A 19,861-nucleotide genomic window follows, 5' to 3' on the forward strand; every position below is an offset into this window, starting at 1 on the left:
CATTGAGAAAACCTCAATCCAAACAACCACAAAGTTCATTTGGAAAATAGTAAGAACTATTCTCCTCAAGTTTTTTTATCTTTCAAAATTAGCATATTTTTCAAAATTTTATTATGATACTTTTTCTTGGTTCATTTCACCCGACATCGATTACCAAGATTTACATAAAAAATTATTATTTTTTTCTAAGTTATCGATTATTTTGGTGAAATCTCGGGTAGTTAACACTAAAATTCTATCAATTTTTCTAAATATTTTGTAATCTTTTCAAAATTTATATCAAATTTTCAACCCAAACATAAAAAATTTGTGAGATATAAATAAACTCAGTGTATCTCGTGCAAAATTAACATAAGATTCCGTATATTTGGGTTTTTCCAGTGAAATTTTGGACAAATTAACACCAAGATTTTTTATATTTTCCAAAACCTTATTTTTCTATTTGCAAAATTTGATCTAACCTTATTTTTTTATTTACAAAATTTAAAAGCACAATGCAGTTCATATCTATTTGAAAAATCATAATTGATAAATCCATTTGAAAATTTGGAAATTCGTATAAACTGTGGAACAAAATTTAAGGTAAAGATCTGAAAATTTTGATATAAATTTGGTAAAAATAATTGAATTTGAAAAAAATTTAAAAAGATATAAGATTTGAAAATATCATATAATATTTGAAAAAATTGAAAAGAATGCTAGTATTAATACTATCCAAATTTCACCGAGAGTTAAAAAAAAATGTGTTAGTTTTGAAAAGTTGATAATGTTATTTGTGACCTTTCTCAGTCATTTACTTGAAAAGTATCAAACCAATTCTCCCATTTTCACCTCATTTTCATCTAAGGAGAGAACATTCCAAAAGAAGAATCATTTGGAAAAAAAAAGAAAAGTAATTTCCCTTTTCAATTCTCACGCTATATCATCTAGAATTTGCTCCACCAAGAACATCAAACAAAAAGGATATCACGCCTTCAATCCCAAGAAGGAAAGACCGGAAATTTTGAAAGAAAGAAAGAAACCCATATTTGATTTTGGCAGAAAAATATGGAAAATCAACATATGATTCATGTAGAAAAGGGTAAAGTTTAATAAAAGCGGCAGCTCAGTCTCTTCAGTCTCTCAGTCTCAGTTCCCTTTTGTAGTGACATTTGTCTTCGTTTTGGAAAAGAAATTCCGAGAGTATGTGTACAGAGAGAGAGAGAAGAAATATAGAAAGAGGGTTTTAGGATGAAAATCAAAGGTGGAGGGAGGAAGAAAAGTGCGAGCGCTTCAATGGAGGTTGTAGTTGGTTCAGCTCAGGACGCCATGGATGGTGGTGAAGTTCATGGAGGCGACTCGGATTACGCTAATGTCAATACCAACAACAACCCCATTAATGTCTCTGAGCCTTCGACTTCCCATTTGTTAGAGACCGATCAAGACCAAAACCTAGAAGAGCCTGACGATGATGGCGAAGGGGATGAAGAAGATGAACAGGATGGAGATGACGCTGCTTTTGCTGCTCAGAGAACCAATCTCGATGATGGGTTCTATGAAATTGAAGCTATTCGTCGAAGAAGGGTTCGCAAGGTATTCAATTTTCCTTCTGCTTTGGTCTTCTGCTTTCTTTGTTTATAGTTTAGCTTTTTTACACTTTGGATTATGAGAATGATAGGGTTATGAATGCTTGTACATTTACTGATTTTGGGAATTTTTTATTGTGTTGCTTTGCTATGGGAATAATTGATTGGAAAAACAGGGTCAGCTTCAGTACTTGATCAAATGGTAAGTGTCTTCCTCTGTTGTTTGTTTACCTTGGTTTATTAGAGCTTGACTGTGATAACTCAGATTACTAACCAAACCGAGATTTTATGAAGGCGTGGCTGGCCGGAGACGGCTAATACTTGGGAGCCCTTGGAGAATCTCCATACGTGCTCCGATTTCATCGAGGCATTTGAACAGAGGTATTCTCTTCTATTTACTTCAGCATTAGTTTGTTGGTGGCTAGAGGAAGCATTCTTTGGCATGTTATGCTGATAAGTCTGATATAATGCTGTTGAACTTTGGTTTCCTTTTTGAAGTTTAATGATGGGAAAGCAACGGAAGCGGAAGCGAAAACATGGGGTTGTTCATACTCAAACCAAGAAGAGGCAGCACCAGCAGCGAGCCAGCTTTTCAACTTACAATGTCACAGATGTTGAAATCAGTGTTGTTGATCAACGTCTGCCATCTGCTCCTTTAAACATGTCTAGCTTGACTAATCCTTATGCTCATTCACAATCCCTTGTTTATAATCACGAAGGAGAAAAGAATGGAGATGTAACTACTATTGAAAGAGGCAAGCAAGCCGATATTGATAATATTGGCAGGAATGCTACTCAACGATCTGAATGGAAGAAAGATGAACATGAGTATGATCCCAAACTCAGTGAGCTTAAGACAACAGTATTAACGAACATAGCCATTGGCGATAAGCTTGCAATCAATTTTCAAGATGCCAGAACAACAGAGAACAACGGCTCTGCAGCTGGTCTTTATAAAGGTGGCTCTGTGGAACCAGTTACTGATAATCGGTGCACTGGGGCTAGGAGAAGGAAGTCTGGTTCGGTTAAAAGGTTTAGACAAGATTCAACATTATCTGATATGCCTATGTCTCAAAATGCAGAATTGACATTAGCTGTTGTAGAATCTGGTGTGAGAGTGGAACCAATAGGGGTTGAGAATTCTGGATATCATGGAGAAAGTTTAAGTCGCAATAACAGGACTGATGATGCCAGAAACGAAACAAGTATCATCAAGATTATTAAACCATTAGGCTATTCAGCATCTGTGTCAAACAACATTCAGGATGTGTTGGTAACTTTTGTGGCCATGAGGTATATCGGCTTTGTCTTACCTCTTCATTTATGTTAAATCTACTTCTCTGCATTTTTTCTAAGTGTGAATGTATGAGCCTATGAGGTTTAGGATGAACATAAGACTTCAGTCTTCATTTCATGCATTGCCAAGCATCTAGAACCTCATTTATTAAATAAATAAAATCGAATTGAGAAGTTTTGTTCTCCTTCAAAAGCAAAGGATAAGGGTCACAAGCATTTTGTTTTTGGCTAAACCCAACACATTGATTTGAGAAAATTTAAAGACCAATTCTGAAACTGATACTAAAAAAATCAAACCAAGGTCATCTTAGCATTTGTGTTTCCCCTTGAATTCGTGTAGTTTAAAATGGACATCCTCAAATTAAGAACACAGTTTTTTTCAATTCTGAGGGGTGTTTGGAATTGATTTAAAACAATTCAAAAGAATATTGTGATTCAGAATAGTGCTGCACCTGCAGGTGAATGCAGAGATTGGTTTCTGCTTTTGTATTTCTTGGAAAAAAAAGGATTCTTGGTTCCAGCCACCTAACTAGGCTATTAAAGCCACCAACCATTAGTTTCTTCTGCGACAAGGTTGAGTCCAAGTGTCCCCACCCACCCCCCCCCCCCTCAAATTCCTACTTCTTTATCACTGGTTTTAAGGTTTCTTGCATGTTATATATTTAAGTTTTGGACATGTTTCTGAAGTCATGCATGACCTCTTAACCAGAAGATATACTTTCTTGTGTCTTGTTTCCTATATGTGGTGTGTGGATATTTGACTGGAAACTTAGTGTGGAAGTTGTACATTTTCAGATTTTACTAAAATGTTTTTCTTTGGGTAAACTAGAGGTTTTGGGATGGCTCATGCCAATGCGCACCTTGAATAATCTCATCGGACAAACCACCTAAACCTACAAAATAGGTGTTAGGAAACTAAGGGGATGTTTGGCCCACCAACATGAGTTGAGTTGGTAAAATATATCAACTAAATGGTTAGCCCACCAACTTTAAATGTTGGTGGAGTTGAGTTGGTATATTTTACCAACTCACCCCAATTCTCCCTTCTTCCAATCTTCTCAACGGCTCCATTCATCGACCATCGTCGGCGACTACCATTGCCATACTCTAGAAACCAACTCCGACGACCAACTCAAGACTCCGACAACCATCTCCGATGACAATTCTGGTGATCAATTCCGACAACCACCTTCAGCAACCAACTTTGACGACCAATTCCGAGCTCCTATAACCACCTTCGACAACAAACTTCGGCGACCAACTCCGATGACCACCTTCCTACGACCAACACCAAGCTTCGACGACCACCTTCGCGCGACCAACTTTGACGACCAACTCCAATACCACCTTCATGCAACCAACTTGGGACTCCAACAATCGCCTCCGACTACAAACTCTGGCGAAAATCACTTTCGATAATCAACTTCAACAACCACCTTCGATTATTATAAGATTGATTGCTTCTTAACAATTCTACCACTATATAAGTAGAGGTATTGTTTGTGTCTACTTGGTAGGATTGACTAGCTTAACTATTTTAATTAACAATATTTTTTGTATGCATGAAATTGGCTCATTGTTGCCATGATTATCTATAGACACAAACAATACTCTACTTAAAAGTAAGGGGAGAAGTGTTGAATCGAAGTGTGGTGGTGTTTATTGATTGTGGTGCTACTCATAACTTCTTGGCTCAACATTTGGTAGAAGATTTGTAGTTAAAAGTCGATGATACGACACGTTATGGTGTGATTCTGGGATCGGGAATTGCAGTGAAAGGGGAAGGAGTTTGTAAGGGAGTCCAGTTGAAGTTAGTAGGGTTGACGATTGTTGATGAATTCTTGCCTTTGGAGCCAGGGGGATTGGACATGATATTGGGGATGCAGTGGCTTCATTCCTTAGGAGTGACAGAGATAGTTTGGAGAACTTTAACCATGAAGTTTGTACAAGATGATAAGAAGTTGTTCTGAAGGGTGATCCGAGCCTGGAAAAAATGCATGTTAGTTTGAGACGGATGATGAAAACCTAGGATGAAGGAAATCAGGGGTTTCCGGTAGAGTGTCGAGCACTAGAGAAGACAGAAACTCTAGAAGCCTTTTACGAAATTGATGACATTTTTAAATTGACTGATGCATTAACTGAAGTTATTTTGAAATACGACGATGTTTTTCAGGGGACTGCAGATTTACCTCTGCGAAGAGGGGTTGACCATCATATACATTTGAACCCTGGAGGTATTTCTGTGAATGTGAGGTTATATCGCTATGCACATCACCAGAAGGGTGAAATGGAAAAGTTGGTGGAAGAAATGTTAGCTTTAGGTGTTATTCAACCAAGTTCAAGTCTTTTTTCGAGCCCGATACACTTAGTGAAAAAGAAGGACGGGAGATGGAGATTTTGTGTTGATTACAAAGCTCTAAATAACGTGACTATTCCTGATAAGTTTCCCATACTTGTTATCGATCGACGAGTTGAATGGGGTTGTATGGTTTTCTAAGATAGAACCGAAGTCCGAATATCATCAAATTCGGATGAATCCAGCTGATGTGGAGAAAACTGCATTTCGTACACATGATGGGCATTATGAATTTTTGGTCCTGCTATTTGGTTTGACTAATGCGTCATCAACTTTCCAGGCATTGATGAATTAGGTATTTAAGCCTTATTTGAGGAAGTTTGTGTTGGATTTTTTTTTTTAAATGATAGTTTGATGTATATTAAAGACTTGGAGGAACATGGGAAGTATCTGGATTGTGTTCTAGCAATCTTGCGAGATAATGAGTTGTATGCTAACCGAAACAAATGTTAGTTTATGAGAGGAAAGATTGAGTACCTTCGGCATTTAATATCAGGCAAGGGAGTGGAAGCGGATCCGAGAAAAGTCCGAGCAATGCTTGAATGGCTAACGCCTACTTGTATTTGTGAGGTGAGAGGATTCTTGGGTTTAGCTGGATATTATAGGAGATTTTTGAAGAATTATGGAAGTGTAGCTGCTCCATTAACTCAATTGTTGAAAAAGAGTGCTTATGAGTGGTCCGCAACTGTTCAAGAAGCTTTTGACAAGCTCAAAAGTGCTATGATAACACTCCCTGTGCTTTCTTTACTAGATTTTAGCAAGCCTTTTGAGATAGAAACCGATGCTTCTAGTTTAGGTCTCGGAGTCAAAGCAATGTTAATGCAACAAAGAAGGCCTATTGCTTATTTTAGTCATACTTTTGTCCACCAAAGATCGAAGCAAGTCGGTTTATGAAAGAGAGTTGATGGTCGTTGTTATGGTGGTACAACAATGGAGACCATACTTGTTGGGACAGAAGTTTGTGGTTATAACTGATCAAACGCTCTTAAGTATTTGTTAGAGCAAAGAGTAGTACAACCACAACATCAGAAATTGCTGTCCAAGTTGCTTGGTTATGATTTTGGAGTGGTCTACCGGCCGAGAGTGGAAAACAAAGCTGCTGATGCTTTGTCTCAAAGACCAGAGGGTGTGGAGTTGGCCAATTTGTCCGTTCCTACACTGTTGGATGTGGAGGTGATCAAGGAGGAAGTGCGCAACGATTCAAATTTACAAGCTGCGGTGCAAAAGTTGTTCTCTGATAAGGCCAGTGTTACTAATTTCTCTTTACAACAAGGGATGTTGCAATTCAAGGGGAGGTTAGTGCTTTAAAAAACGTCTACGTTGTTGCCTACCATTTTGCATACATAGCATGATTCTGACTTTGGAGGGCATTCTGGTTTCCAGCGAACTTATAGAAGATTGACAGGGGAGTTATACTGGGAAGGGATGAAGAATGATGTGAAGAAGCATGTTGAGGAATGTCTTGTTTGTCAGAGGAATAAGGCATTGGCTGTATCTCCAGTTGGGTTGTTGTTGCCATTGGGTATTCTGGATGCCATTTGGGAAGATATATCCATGGACTTCATTGAGGTACTCCCTAAGTTATCGGGGTTTGATGTTATTTTTGTAGTGGTTGATTGTTTTTCTAAATACAACCATTTTATTTGGTTGAAGCACCCATATTCGGCTAAGGCAGTAGTAGACGTGTTTGTTAAGGAGGTTGTGCGGTTACATGGTTATCCCCAGTCTATTGTTTCTGGTCGGGATAAGGTCTTCCTGAGTAATTTTTGGCAAGAGTTGTTTTGGGCATCTGGAACTCAATTGAATCGAAGTTACAGCCTATCATCCACAATCGGATGGACTAACGAAGGTTGAAAATAAAAGTGTGGAGACCTACTTGCGCTACTTTTGTGGTGACTGTCCTAAGCAATGGTATTCTTGGTTGCATTGGGCTGAGTACTGGTACAATACCACGTTTCACATTTCCATTGGAGTTACTCCATTTCTATGGTCGACAACTTCCAACACACTATTATGGTGATCAGTCTACTTCCAATTCCAATTTGGATAAAAAACTGCGAGAAAGGGATGAGATGTTGTGGGTGCATGTTCAAGTCTCTTACAATATCGTTTAATTCTCGAAAAGGACTACAAAACAAAAGAAAATTTGTAAACACCGAACTACTTCTATTACTGCTGAAACGTAGTAACAATGGTAAGTGCAGGGTCGAACCACAGAGAAGCGAAGAATTAATTTCTTTTGAATTAAACTTGACTGTGGAAAAATAGTAAAAACGAGATTTTGGTTTTTGGTTGAAATTGAAACATGCAAGAAAAATAGATTGCAAGGGATAGATGAAACGGTAATTGGTTTATCTAGTTCTTGAATCAAGTGGCGATTCAATGTAATTTAAATCATCGTTTTTTGCCAATGAATCATGTCACTGAATTATGCACGCATAGCTACCCAATTGATGCGAATTAACTAATCTCTACAAAGGTTGATAATCAATTAATTCGAAACCAATCAAGCGTCTTAATTAATAATTAAGGCTGGAAAGATGGGCACCTACATGCTCCTAGATTCAATTGGGTCCTTAGCGGCCATAAAGAACTAGAAACACATGCATTAAGATTTAGGATTCAACTATGTTGATTAACGGTTAGGAAAAGCCATATTCAATTAACCAAATATTCTTCAAACCTAAATTAAACATGCAATTCAAAGATTCAAGGTTAGCCTATAAACCTAAACATACACGTTCAACATCCAAAATCAAAACTAAAAGCTATCCTAATGATACTGAAAATAAAGAGGGAAAGGAAGAAAATAAGGCCTCTCCTCGGCCTCCATCGAAATTCAACATACTCCCATTAATTTTCGGCATCTTCGTAACCTAAATCGGTAGAATTATATTTATAGAAAAAGGGACGGCGTTGCAACGCCTATGCAGAGCGTTGCAACGCTGTTGCGGCTGGTCTCGAGTGTTAGCACAGAAGTTCAATGCTAAGCTGACGCTCACTTGCGCGCGCGCGACACTGAGGGTGAGCATTGCAACGCTACCCATTCTGTCCTACAGCGTTGGACGAACGTCAGGCTAATGCAAATCATGAGCGTTGCGATGCTGAAGTAGGGGCATTTTGGTCTTTTTGACTCCTTTGAAGTCTAGATGTTCAAATCACCTCCCAAGTTGTGTTACCTAAAGGCAATCGAAGATTCCTAGTGGTCGACTCTTTTATGGCTTCTTCACCTTGAGCTCTATAAATATCGAAGGCCACCATCGATAAAGGAGTTCGCCATACATAGAAGATAGTTCATATACAAATAGATAGCCGTTATTGCTTCAAATGAACCTTGTTCAACTCCAAATTGCCAATTCTACCTCATGGTTGCTCGGTATCTACAAAAATAGGAAAATAAACACATAAAATTCAATAACTAGAAAGAATTAAGCTAGGAATAATAGCTCTTTTTGAGAGTTATCAGTGCTGAAGGAACATTTGTTTGTGGCTCAACCGTATGAAGAAATTTTCCAATAGGAAACGGCGAGAAGTAGAATTTTTTGTTGGTGATTTGGTTTACTTGAAGCTTCGTCTTTATCATCAAACTTCTGTGGCATTGCGTAGGAATGAAAAATTGTCCCCCAAGTACTTTGGGCCTTATTGCATTGAAGCGCGTAGGGACTGTGGCATATTGGTTGAAGTTGCCTGCTGGGGCAACTATTCATCCTGTGTTTCATGTTTCTCAATTGAAGAAAACATTAGGTCCTTAGCGGCCATAAAGAATTAGAAACACATGCATTAAGATTTAGGATTCAACTATGTCGATTAACTGTCAGGAAAAGCCATATTCAATTAACCAAATATTCTTCAAACTTAAATTAAACATGCAATGCAAAGATTCAAGGTTAGCCTATAAACCTAAACATACACATTCAACATCCAAAATCAAAACTAAAAACTTATCCTAATGATACTGAAAATAAAGAGGGAAAGGAAGAAAATAAGGCCTCTCCTCGGCCTCCATCGAAATTCAACATGCTCCCATTAATTTTCGGTAACTTCCTAACCTAAATCGGAAGAATTATATTTATAGAAAAAGGGACGGCGTTGCAACGCCTATGCAGAGCGTTGCAACGCTGTTGCGGCTGGTCTCGAGTGTTAGCACAGAAGTTCAATGCTAAGCTGACGCTCACTTGCGCGCGCGCGACACTGAGGGTGAGCATTGCAACGCTACCCATTCTGTCCTACAGCGTTGGACGAACGTCAGGCTAATGCAAATCATGAGCGTTGCGATGCTGAAGTAGGGGCATTTTGGTCTTTTTGACTCCTTTGAAGTCTAGATGTTCAAATCACCTCCCAAGTTGTGTTACCTAAAGGCAATCGAAGATTCCTAGTGGTCGACTCTTTTATGGCTTCTTCACCTTGAGCTCTATAAATATCGAAGGCCACCATCGATAAAGGAGTTCGCCATACATAGAAGATAGTTCATATACAAATAGATAGCCGTTATTGCTTCAAATGAACCTTGTTCAACTCCAAATTGCCAATTCTACCTCATGGTTGCTCGGTATCTACAAAAATAGGAAAATAAACATATAAAATTCAATAACTAGAAAGAATTAAGCTAGGAATAATAGCTCTTTTTGAGAGTTATCAGTGCTGAAGGAACATTTGTTTGTGGCTCAACCGTATGAAGAAATTTTCCAATAGGAAACGGCGAGAAGTAGAATTTTTTGTTGGTGATTTGGTTTACTTGAAGCTTCGTCTTTATCATCAAACTTCTGTGGCATTGCGTAGGAATGAAAAATTGTCCCCCAAGTACTTTGGGCCTTATTGCATTGAAGCGCGTAGGGACTGTGGCATATTGGTTGAAGTTGCCTGCTGGGGCAACTATTCATCCTGTGTTTCATGTTTCTCAATTGAAGAAAACATTAGGTCCTTAGCGGCCATAAAGAATTAGAAACACATGCATTAAGATTTAGGATTCAACTATGTCGATTAACTGTCAGGAAAAGCCATATTCAATTAACCAAATATTCTTCAAACTTAAATTAAACATGCAATGCAAAGATTCAAGGTTAGCCTATAAACCTAAACATACACATTCAACATCCAAAATCAAAACTAAAAACTTATCCTAATGATACTGAAAATAAAGAGGGAAAGGAAGAAAATAAGGCCTCTCCTCGGCCTCCATCGAAATTCAACATGCTCCCATTAATTTTCGGTAACTTCCTAACCTAAATCGGAAGAATTATATTTATAGAAAAAGGGACGGCGTTGCAACGCCTATGCAGAGCGTTGCAACGCTGTTGCGGCTGGTCTCGAGTGTTAGCACAGAAGTTCAATGCTAAGCTGACGCTCACTTGCGCGCGCGCGACACTGAGGGTGAGCATTGCAACGCTACCCATTCTGTCCTACAGCGTTGGACGAACGTCAGGCTAATGCAAATCATGAGCGTTGCGATGCTGAAGTAGGGGCATTTTGGTCTTTTTGACTCCTTTGAAGTCTAGATGTTCAAATCACCTCCCAAGTTGTGTTACCTAAAGGCAATCGAAGATTCCTAGTGGTCGACTCTTTTATGGCTTCTTCACCTTGAGCTCTATAAATATCGAAGGCCACCATCGATAAAGGAGTTCGCCATACATAGAAGATAGTTCATATACAAATAGATAGCCGTTATTGCTTCAAATGAACCTTGTTCAACTCCAAATTGCCAATTCTACCTCATGGTTGCTCGGTATCTACAAAAATAGGAAAATAAACATATAAAATTCAATAACTAGAAAGAATTAAGCTAGGAATAATAGCTCTTTTTGAGAGTTATCAGTGCTGAAGGAACATTTGTTTGTGGCTCAACCGTATGAAGAAATTTTCCAATAGGAAACGGCGAGAAGTAGAATTTTTTGTTGGTGATTTGGTTTACTTGAAGCTTCGTCTTTATCATCAAACTTCTGTGGCATTGCGTAGGAATGAAAAATTGTCCCCCAAGTACTTTGGGCCTTATTGCATTGAAGCGCGTAGGGACTGTGGCATATTGGTTGAAGTTGCCTGCTGGGGCAACTATTCATCCTGTGTTTCATGTTTCTCAATTGAAGAAAACATTAGGTCCTTAGCGGCCATAAAGAATTAGAAACACATGCATTAAGATTTAGGATTCAACTATGTCGATTAACTGTCAGGAAAAGCCATATTCAATTAACCAAATATTCTTCAAACTTAAATTAAACATGCAATGCAAAGATTCAAGGTTAGCCTATAAACCTAAACATACACATTCAACATCCAAAATCAAAACTAAAAACTTATCCTAATGATACTGAAAATAAAGAGGGAAAGGAAGAAAATAAGGCCTCTCCTCGGCCTCCATCGAAATTCAACATGCTCCCATTAATTTTCGGTAACTTCCTAACCTAAATCGGAAGAATTATATTTATAGAAAAAGGGACGGCGTTGCAACGCCTATGCAGAGCGTTGCAACGCTGTTGCGGCTGGTCTCGAGTGTCAGACACAGAAGTTCTACGCTAAGCTGACGTTCAATTGCGCGCGCGCGACACTAAGGGTGAGCATTGCAACACTACCCATTCTGTCCTACAGAGTTGGAGGAACGTCAAGCCAATGCAAATCATGAGCGTTGCGATGCTGAAGTAGGGGCATTTTGGTCTTTTTGACTCCTTTGAAGTCCAGATGTTCAAATCACCTCCAAATTGCTTCAAATGAACCTTGTTCAACTCCAAATTGCCAATTCTACCTCATGGTTGCTCGGTATCTACAAAAATAGGAAAATAAACACATAAAATTCAATAACTAGCAAGAATTAAGCTAGGAATAATAGCTCTTTTTGAGAGTTATCAGTGCTGAAGGAACATTTGTCTGTGGCTCAAAACCGTATGAAGAAATTTTCCAATAGGAAACAGCGGGAAGTAGAATTTTTTGTTGGTGATTTGGTTTACTTGAAGCTTCGTCCTTAACATCAAACTTCTGTGGCATTGCGTAGGAATGAAAAATTGTCCCCCGAGTACTTTGGGCCTTATTGCATTGAAGCGCGTAGGGACTGGCATATTGGTTGAAGTTGCCTGCTGGGGCAACTATTCATCCTGTGTTTCATGTTTCTCAATTGAAGAAAACATTAGGATTCCAGGAGGTACAACCCGATATTCCAAAGTTTTCAGATCGGATGGAGTGGATTACACAGCCAAAGGAGGTCTTTGCGTATCGCAAGAACCCTTTTACTGGGAGCTGGGAAGTCTGATTGGATGGGAAGGCCTGCCTCTGATTGAAGCTACATGGGAGATAATTGATGACTTTAAACAGCAATTCCCGGATTTTCACCTTGAGAACAAGGTGGTTTTAGAGGCGGGGAGTAATGTTAGGCGTATACTTATGTGAGGAAGAATAAGAAAGGGGAACGGAGTTGTGGGGACCAAGGGTTAGAATAGTTGAGGGGAGAATTAGTTGAAGGTGGGGGACCACGGGGTGGAGGGAATAGTTGATAGGTTTATATTGGTTGTTTAGCTTGAGGGGAGGGGAGTGGGAGTTTTAGTAAGAACCTGCTCGAGGGAGAGAGGTAGAGAAGGAACCAATCGCCTGTGGTCGAGTTCGAGAGTTCTGTCGTATATTGTACTTTTCTTTGAATAATAAGAATCGATACCTTTATAAGAATCGATACCTTTTAGATAAATCATGTGTTTTCTTTGAAGAAATAAAAACAAACATTTTTAAAATAAATTTTGAACTAAATGTTCATGCTAGTGTATATTCTAGACTCCGGTATGTGAAAATTGAAATGCATTTATCTGTGTCCGGAAACTGATTTGTGATACAATGGAAACTAAAAACATGAAAGTATCATTCCGTAGAAACATATGCACTCAAGATTGTTGTAGAGACAAGCCTGCCAGCTACCGGAGCCCTGTGTTTCTGACGTTTATGGATGAAAACGAATCTCGTGCCAGGCTCTTTGCATTCCGAAATGACATTCTTTCTTGGTTTTTTTTTTTTTAGGTCTGATGGAACAGAAGTGGTGGTTGATAACAAGTTCCTCAAGGCTAACAATCCCCTACTGGTAATTGGTTTTGTTCCTCGCTGTATTATGCTTTTGAGCTGCCTTAGACAATGCGCAATTGTTTTTCCTTCGATTCTAACTGTAGTGTTAACTAATATCAGTTGATCAACTTCTACGAGCAACATCTCCGCTATACTACCAGATCATAAACTGCATATCTATGAATGGTATGACTTATTGGGATCCCTGTTTTGTTAATTATTTACGTTTTTTAGTGCATTTGTACTGCCTCTTGGTGCTCAAGATCGAGCAGTAAGGAGTAGTTAAGCAAGGTCTGCTAATATTTAGCCGTCTTGTTCTACCTCAGGCTGTGCAGAACAGAGATTAGAAGTTAGAGGCTTAGAATTATGAAATTAATGTTTTGTAAGTAGCTGTCTCGGTCTAAGTTTTGTACATATTACATATTACCTCTCTGTGTTAATCTCCTTGCAATCAATCCACTTGTTTAGCAATGAATAGCATTGATTATAACCTTTGGAGGGTTCTCAGGAAGTCGATGCAATATATAGTATTTTTTTTTCTTCTGAAGTTTGAGAACAATATGATCGTATGTTTTCTTGAGGGTTCTCCATTCATTTTGGTGCTTCAAGGACATCAAATCGATTGCCATCTTCACTTGCGATGAAACTGTGCAACCATGGTGAATGTTAGGTTCAGGCTAGTATGGCATTTTCGATCTTCAATATTATGTCCTGCTTAGCGGTTTCTTCTTTCTTATCTGCCTCTCGACTCAGGCGCGGCAGTTTGAACTTTATGTTTGCAATCACCCATGTATGAAGCAACTGGCTGTTGCCATCCCTATTGAAGTCTTTTGCAATGTTTGTTTCTTTTTCTCACCCATATCTTGGATTACTTTTCTGGTTTGGTTTTTATTTAAAAACCAAGGACTAGTCAAGTGAATGTTCATTGTGGGGTTAAACTACATTGGCAAATGTAAGGCCAAAATGGTTGGTTTATAGAACAAAACATAGTTCAGAGCTATATGTTGTAGGGCTTTTTAAGCGTAAATTTGGAAGATGAGGATTAATGTCTATACATATGAGATGTTTGTTTTCAGAGTAAACGGAATGAAATTACAATTCCAGTGAAGCATACTATTATAGCTCTTCTAATGTTTACTTTGATATATATGTCTCATCTTCAGTTTTTGTCATCAATATCAAAGGTTGATGTGATGCTACATTGAATAATTTTTTAATAGAAGAATATAGTTAATGTTTGGATTGACTAGAGAAAAATGTTTTTCAAAAAAGTTCCTATTTAAACTCTTTTTCTAAATATTTCTAAAGCTATTTTGAATAGTTGTTAAATACTTCAATTTTTTTTTTCAAAATGATTTTTTTTAAAAAAAATTAAACACTTGAAAAGTTAAACGAAAACAAACTTTTTTCTTCAAAATTAAATTACAAGTTTTGTCCTCAAACTTTTATAAATTTTTCTCTATTTAATAACTATCTGAAGTTTCAATTTTGTATTTAATTGTTTAACCCTTCGAAAGGCTGTTATTTTTTGCTTTTCATCTGTTTCAAAGAGAATGTTGTCTTTTGAAATAACTCTTTTCATGGTTTGGTTGTGAGTTATAAAGTTCTATTTTAAAAAATGTGTCTAATACCTTAAATTATGTAAACAATAAAGTTTAATAGGTATTTGATATTTTTTTTAAAAAAAAAAATTACATATCTATTAGACACAAGTGCAAGTTTAAGAGCTTAATTCATGATAATTGATATGTATTCTTTCTTTTGAGATTTGAGATCTAATAATCTTTCATCCCCATAATTGTTGTATTAAAGAATGAATTTTATTTCTAATTAGTCAAATTTTGAACAATGTTCTATTTTGGTCCCTAAACTTTTTGAAATGTTTGTTTTAGTTTCTAAACTTTGAATATTGTTATATTTTGGTTCTTAAACTTTTAAAATTGTTTGTTTTACTCCATGAATTTTTTAGAAGTGTTTATTTTGGTTCCTACTATATATAATTTCTTTGACTCTTTAACAAAATGACGAAGTGATTTGTATTTTTTTTTATGACTAGACTATCAAATAAGTTAACTACATTGAAAATCTAGATTTTCAATTTTTGAATAAGGTGGCAAAGTAGGAGAATTTAAGACATTGTTAGTTCAAAATTTTGGTCCTTCAGTATTTTGGCATGTTGGTTGTTTGCATTTTATTTCATTTTCACCTTGCTCAATATATCTAGAACATAGTCATCCAAAAATACAAATTCTCTCACATTTCTATTGAAGAGTTAATATAATTTTAATAGTAGGGATAGAGTAAATACTTTTTAAAAGTGCAGGGATTAAATCTAACGTTTTTTAAAATTTAAAAATAAAAATAGAACAAGATTCAAGATTTCGAAATTAAAATAGGATTTAAACCATCAATTTTTAAAAATTTCAAAAATATCGATGACCTTTTAAACCTAAAATTAAAGTTCAAAGTTTGAAACCAAATAGATATATGGACCTTTAAGACACTTTTAAAAGTTAAAAGGATTAAATAAATTTAAACTCGAAAGTTGAATATTAAACTTGGAATTTCAGATATAATAATATTAACATTTTGGTGGAACAGTGTGATAGATTTTGATGTAGGAACACAAACAACCAATTTTTCTAGTCTTTTAACTTCAAACGATTTTGTATCAAAATAATATTTTTATTAAAAAAACGTTTGATATTATCTCATTGCTCCACAAAGTTAGTTAAATTATTTCTTCCTGAGAATTTTGTGAAAAAATGTCTCCTAAAAACATGATTTTGAGTAAATTGTTATCTCTTACATTAAATATCCAAATAGTTGACTTAAGATAGTATTTATCCCATTACTACCAAAAAATGCATCATTGAAAGATGTAAAACAATCCATGGAATCAAATCTAAGAAAGCTTCGCTATTTCTATGAATTCCACCTGGTTTAATGTCTTCTTCCAAGAAAATTCCAACTGGCCAACATAGAAAAAAATTATGCTAAGGATAATCCTACAAAGCAAAGCTACTTCAGAATACAACACTTTGGTGGTGTACACACACAAACCTTAATAAGAACATCATCTTAATTTATCAACAGATGAATGCAGCCAATTACTTGTAATCACCAACTGATGAAAAAATTTGGAATGGATCAAACATTTTCTGAAGAACTCAACTGTTAACTAATCATAATACAAATAACCAGTTGAAGAGATACAACAGCTTAAGAAACAAAAAAGAATCGATAAACACAATTCCAACAGATAAGCTAAAGCTAATTCTTAGGAATGTTCTTTCCTACGATCTTTGCAGGAGCTATACGAAGAAGGTTTCCTGGCTTACCTGGGACGGCGCCTTTGATCATTACAACATTAAGGTCCTCATCAATCTTTACAATCTTGAGTTTTCTAATCTTTCTCTTGGTTCCTCCCATCCTTCCAGGCATCTTCTTCCCCTTGTAAACACGCCCCGGTGTAGTTCCTGCACCGATCGATCCAAGTGCTCTGTGGCTCTTGGAACCGTGGGTCATTGGACCCCTTTTGAAGTTGTGCCTCTTGATTCCACCTAGAGAAGGATTAGAGGGAGAATAGTACAAGAAACCAGTTAGAGAGTAATGTTGAATGGAGGTGGAGAACACGTAAAATAGTTAAAATTTAGGTTAAATTACAAAGAACACCTGGACTTCGCCATTTGTTTCAAAAATACTATTTTTCTGTCAGAAGATGCAATATTATCCTTGATTTTTTTGTAAACGTTTCAAAACTACCCTTGGAGTAGAAATGAATTTATAATAGAAATTGAGACCAAGAACAGTATGATAGTGACTTAAAATGGAAATTTAGATTGTCACACCATTCTAAGTCATTGTAACATTCCATGTCACAATTTTGTCCAAAATTCTGCAGGTTTTATACTCCAAGAGAACTTTTAAAACGTTTATGAAAGGTCAAGCGCAATATCGTAATTTTTGAAAGAATATGGGTATCATTGAAACAGATGACAACAGTCGGGGGTAATTTTTGTAGTTTTGCCTAAAATTTACTGTGTATATATTAGTTCTCTTCTAACTTTACATTAATGGTCCACATGTTGGGTCTTGTAAATCAGATTAATATCTAAGTTTACACATGAGAGGTGTTGAGAACATATTAAATGATCAAAACCAACAATAAAGTTTCAACTTAAGCTCTCATGTCTAATGGAGATTTAATAGGGTATAAGATGTAAGCACAATCTTATGGAGTCTACCATGACGAGGGATGACAATGGATGTGTTTTGGAATGACAGCTTGCCAAGAGCCACATCCTTATCCACACACAAAACTAGTAAATATTTGCACACATAAACTACCATATCCTGACATTCAATACTTGAGGATTAGAAATTCTAAACAGCTTCTTTCATGGAATACTGGTTCAGGCTTGAGAATAGTATATCATCGTGTATTCAAACAGCAAAAATATCAGTGAAAATTCATGTTTAATCCTTCCTGAGCAAGCCTAAAATCAACTCTTAACATTATTCAAGCACAGAACAAAATCAAGAAGACTTGTTCAGGCTTTGTCATTGGGAATTCAAACAGCAAAAATATCAATGAAATTTCATGTTATGCCTAGATTCAACTCCAACATTATGCAGACACGGAACGAAAACCATAAGCTCCAAGGAAAACAGAACACCAAGGCAATTTCGTAGCTAATGAATTAAACACAGACTTCAAATAGAATAAGCAAGAAACATAAAAACCTTGAAATCCCTTTCCAATTGTAGTGCCAGAGACATCAACCAGGTCGCCCTCCTTGAAAAGTTCATTGAAAACCAGGCTCTGATTGGACTCAAATCCACCAACAGACTCGAGACGAAACTCCTGCAAATGACGCATTGGAATCGCTCCAGCTTTCTGGAGATGCCCCAATTCCGGTTTCGTCAATTTCCGATCCCTAACCCTACGATACCCAACCTGAACGGCACTGTAGCCGTCGGTCGCCTCCGTCTTAACCTGGGTGACGATGTTGCCTTCCTTGAAACCGACCACCGTGACAGGGACGACCTTGCCGTCGGGTTCGAAGAAGCTCATCATACCGAGCTTGGTGGCCATAACGCCAATGCCGGCTTCCATGCTCATACAGACAGAGAGGGCATTGTTAGGACGTCTAGTGGTTCTTCGTGTTGGAAATTGGAGACGAAGGTTGTTTTTGTGGTGGGGATTCATAGGAAGGGCGAGGAAAGAAGTTCTGAGTGTGAGAGATGAAGAAGTGGATGAAAATGAAGAAGAAGAAGAAGCATTGTTAGCGAAAATTGGATGTCTGGCTGAGGTTGAAGCTGATGAAAATGATATGATGGACATTTCTTCTTCTCTGGTTTCAGTGATTCAGAAGAAGAAGAAGAAGAAGAAGAAGAAGAATCTGGGATTGGGAAGACTGTCCCCTTTTCTTATCCGCTTATATTTTCCCTCCATAATTAAAAATAAAAAGATAAATGGTGAAAAAGAAAAAAAAAAAAAAAAAAAAAAAGTGTCACTTTTAAGAATTTATCTATATATATATTGCTAAATTAGTTTTCACATCTTGGACTAAACACTCAAATTCTAGGTCACATTTTAAAAATAATAGACAAATTATTAAACCAATATCGTTTCTGAGAGAATTTTTTGAGTGGAGAACTTTGATAATCAACTGTGGGTTCTGATTCAATAACAAGATTTCGATGATCCAGATTGAGAGCCATGGTTATACCTTGATTAAGAGTTGCGAACTCCACATTTGAGGCGTTTTGATGAGAGCCCAAAGTATTACCAAAAATAGCAACAATATTACCTTAATAATCCTAATAATAGTTGTTTAAATTAAATATTACATGCTTTTTTTAAATTATAAATTAATAAAAATTAAATTTATTATATTAGATTTTTAAAATTAAAAAAGAAAAAAAAAAACCGAAACATACTCTTTCAGTAATATTTGTTATTATTATTATTATTTGTAGTAGTAGTAGTATATATATATATATATTAACAATTAAAAAAATGGGGGTAGGGACGAAGATCGGGTTGGGAGTCGGAGACGGGTCAGGAATCCTCCCCAATTTAAATCCTCAGTTTGATCCTGTCCCCAGTCAAACTGGGGATTCCTCGCCCCGATCAGGTTGGGAACCCGTGGGGGCCTGACCCCGCGAGGAATTTTGTCATCCCTATACCACAGTGGTAGCAGAAGTCTGTTAGCCGCTCGTATTTAATTTGGATATAATCTTCAGAGATGAAGTTTCAAAGCTAAATTTGAGCCCACGTATGTAGGGTTTTATGATGTCAATGGCTATTTTGACATAGAGACTTGGCTTCCAACAGTTGTTGTCATTAATTTGCTGAAACAAACAATGGGTAAACCAATTAAATGAACCCAAAATGAGACTAGTTTAAACTCAAGATGTGAAAGTTTTTTAGAAGGAGAGGGGTTTTCCAGAATTATAAGGTTTTTATTGAAAGATCAGGGTCCAATTTTAAAGATGTGATTTTTATCAATAAAGCTCAGAAATTTGAAAAGATAGGTGTTCTTCCCAAGATTGTAGATTTGAAGCTTGTGGTCTGAATTCCAGAATTTGGAGAAAGCAGTTTAAAGGA

General features: G+C 36.8%; 2 protein-coding genes across 3 annotated transcripts; one reads left to right on the top strand and one right to left on the bottom strand.

Moving 5' to 3' along the window:
• The first annotated feature begins 879 nt into the window (after window positions 1-879).
• LOC120067068 (chromo domain protein LHP1) lies at window positions 880-14,353 on the top strand. 2 transcript variants are annotated; one of them, XM_039018450.2, is made up of 7 exons: window positions 880-1,572; window positions 1,742-1,767; window positions 1,860-1,946; window positions 2,064-2,858; window positions 13,204-13,264; window positions 13,366-13,431; window positions 13,572-14,353. In XM_039018450.2, exons 1-6 carry the CDS (start codon window positions 1,231-1,233, stop codon window positions 13,411-13,413), a joined length of 1,359 nt encoding a protein of 452 aa, XP_038874378.1. In that variant the 5' UTR covers window positions 880-1,230; the 3' UTR covers window positions 13,414-13,431; window positions 13,572-14,353. The 2 variants fall into 2 exon arrangements, with proteins under 2 accessions (XP_038874378.1, XP_038874379.1); XM_039018451.2 differs by having other exon boundaries at window positions 13,855-14,353.
• A 2,020-nt stretch (window positions 14,354-16,373) lies between these two features.
• Window positions 16,374-18,762, bottom strand: LOC120068504 (Ribosomal protein L3 family protein). The gene is made up of 2 exons (XM_039020294.2): window positions 17,992-18,762; window positions 16,374-16,808 (listed from the first exon to the last, which is right to left on the bottom strand). Exons 1-2 carry the CDS (start codon window positions 18,590-18,592, stop codon window positions 16,519-16,521), a joined length of 891 nt encoding a protein of 296 aa, XP_038876222.1. The 5' UTR covers window positions 18,593-18,762; the 3' UTR covers window positions 16,374-16,518.
• Window positions 18,763-19,861: the final 1,099 nt, after the last annotated feature.

This window comes from Benincasa hispida, chromosome 12 (assembly GCF_027475165.1).
Source record: "Benincasa hispida cultivar pf3 chromosome 12, pf3_genome.v1.1, whole genome shotgun sequence".
NCBI classification, from domain to species: domain Eukaryota; kingdom Viridiplantae; phylum Streptophyta; class Magnoliopsida; order Cucurbitales; family Cucurbitaceae; genus Benincasa; species Benincasa hispida.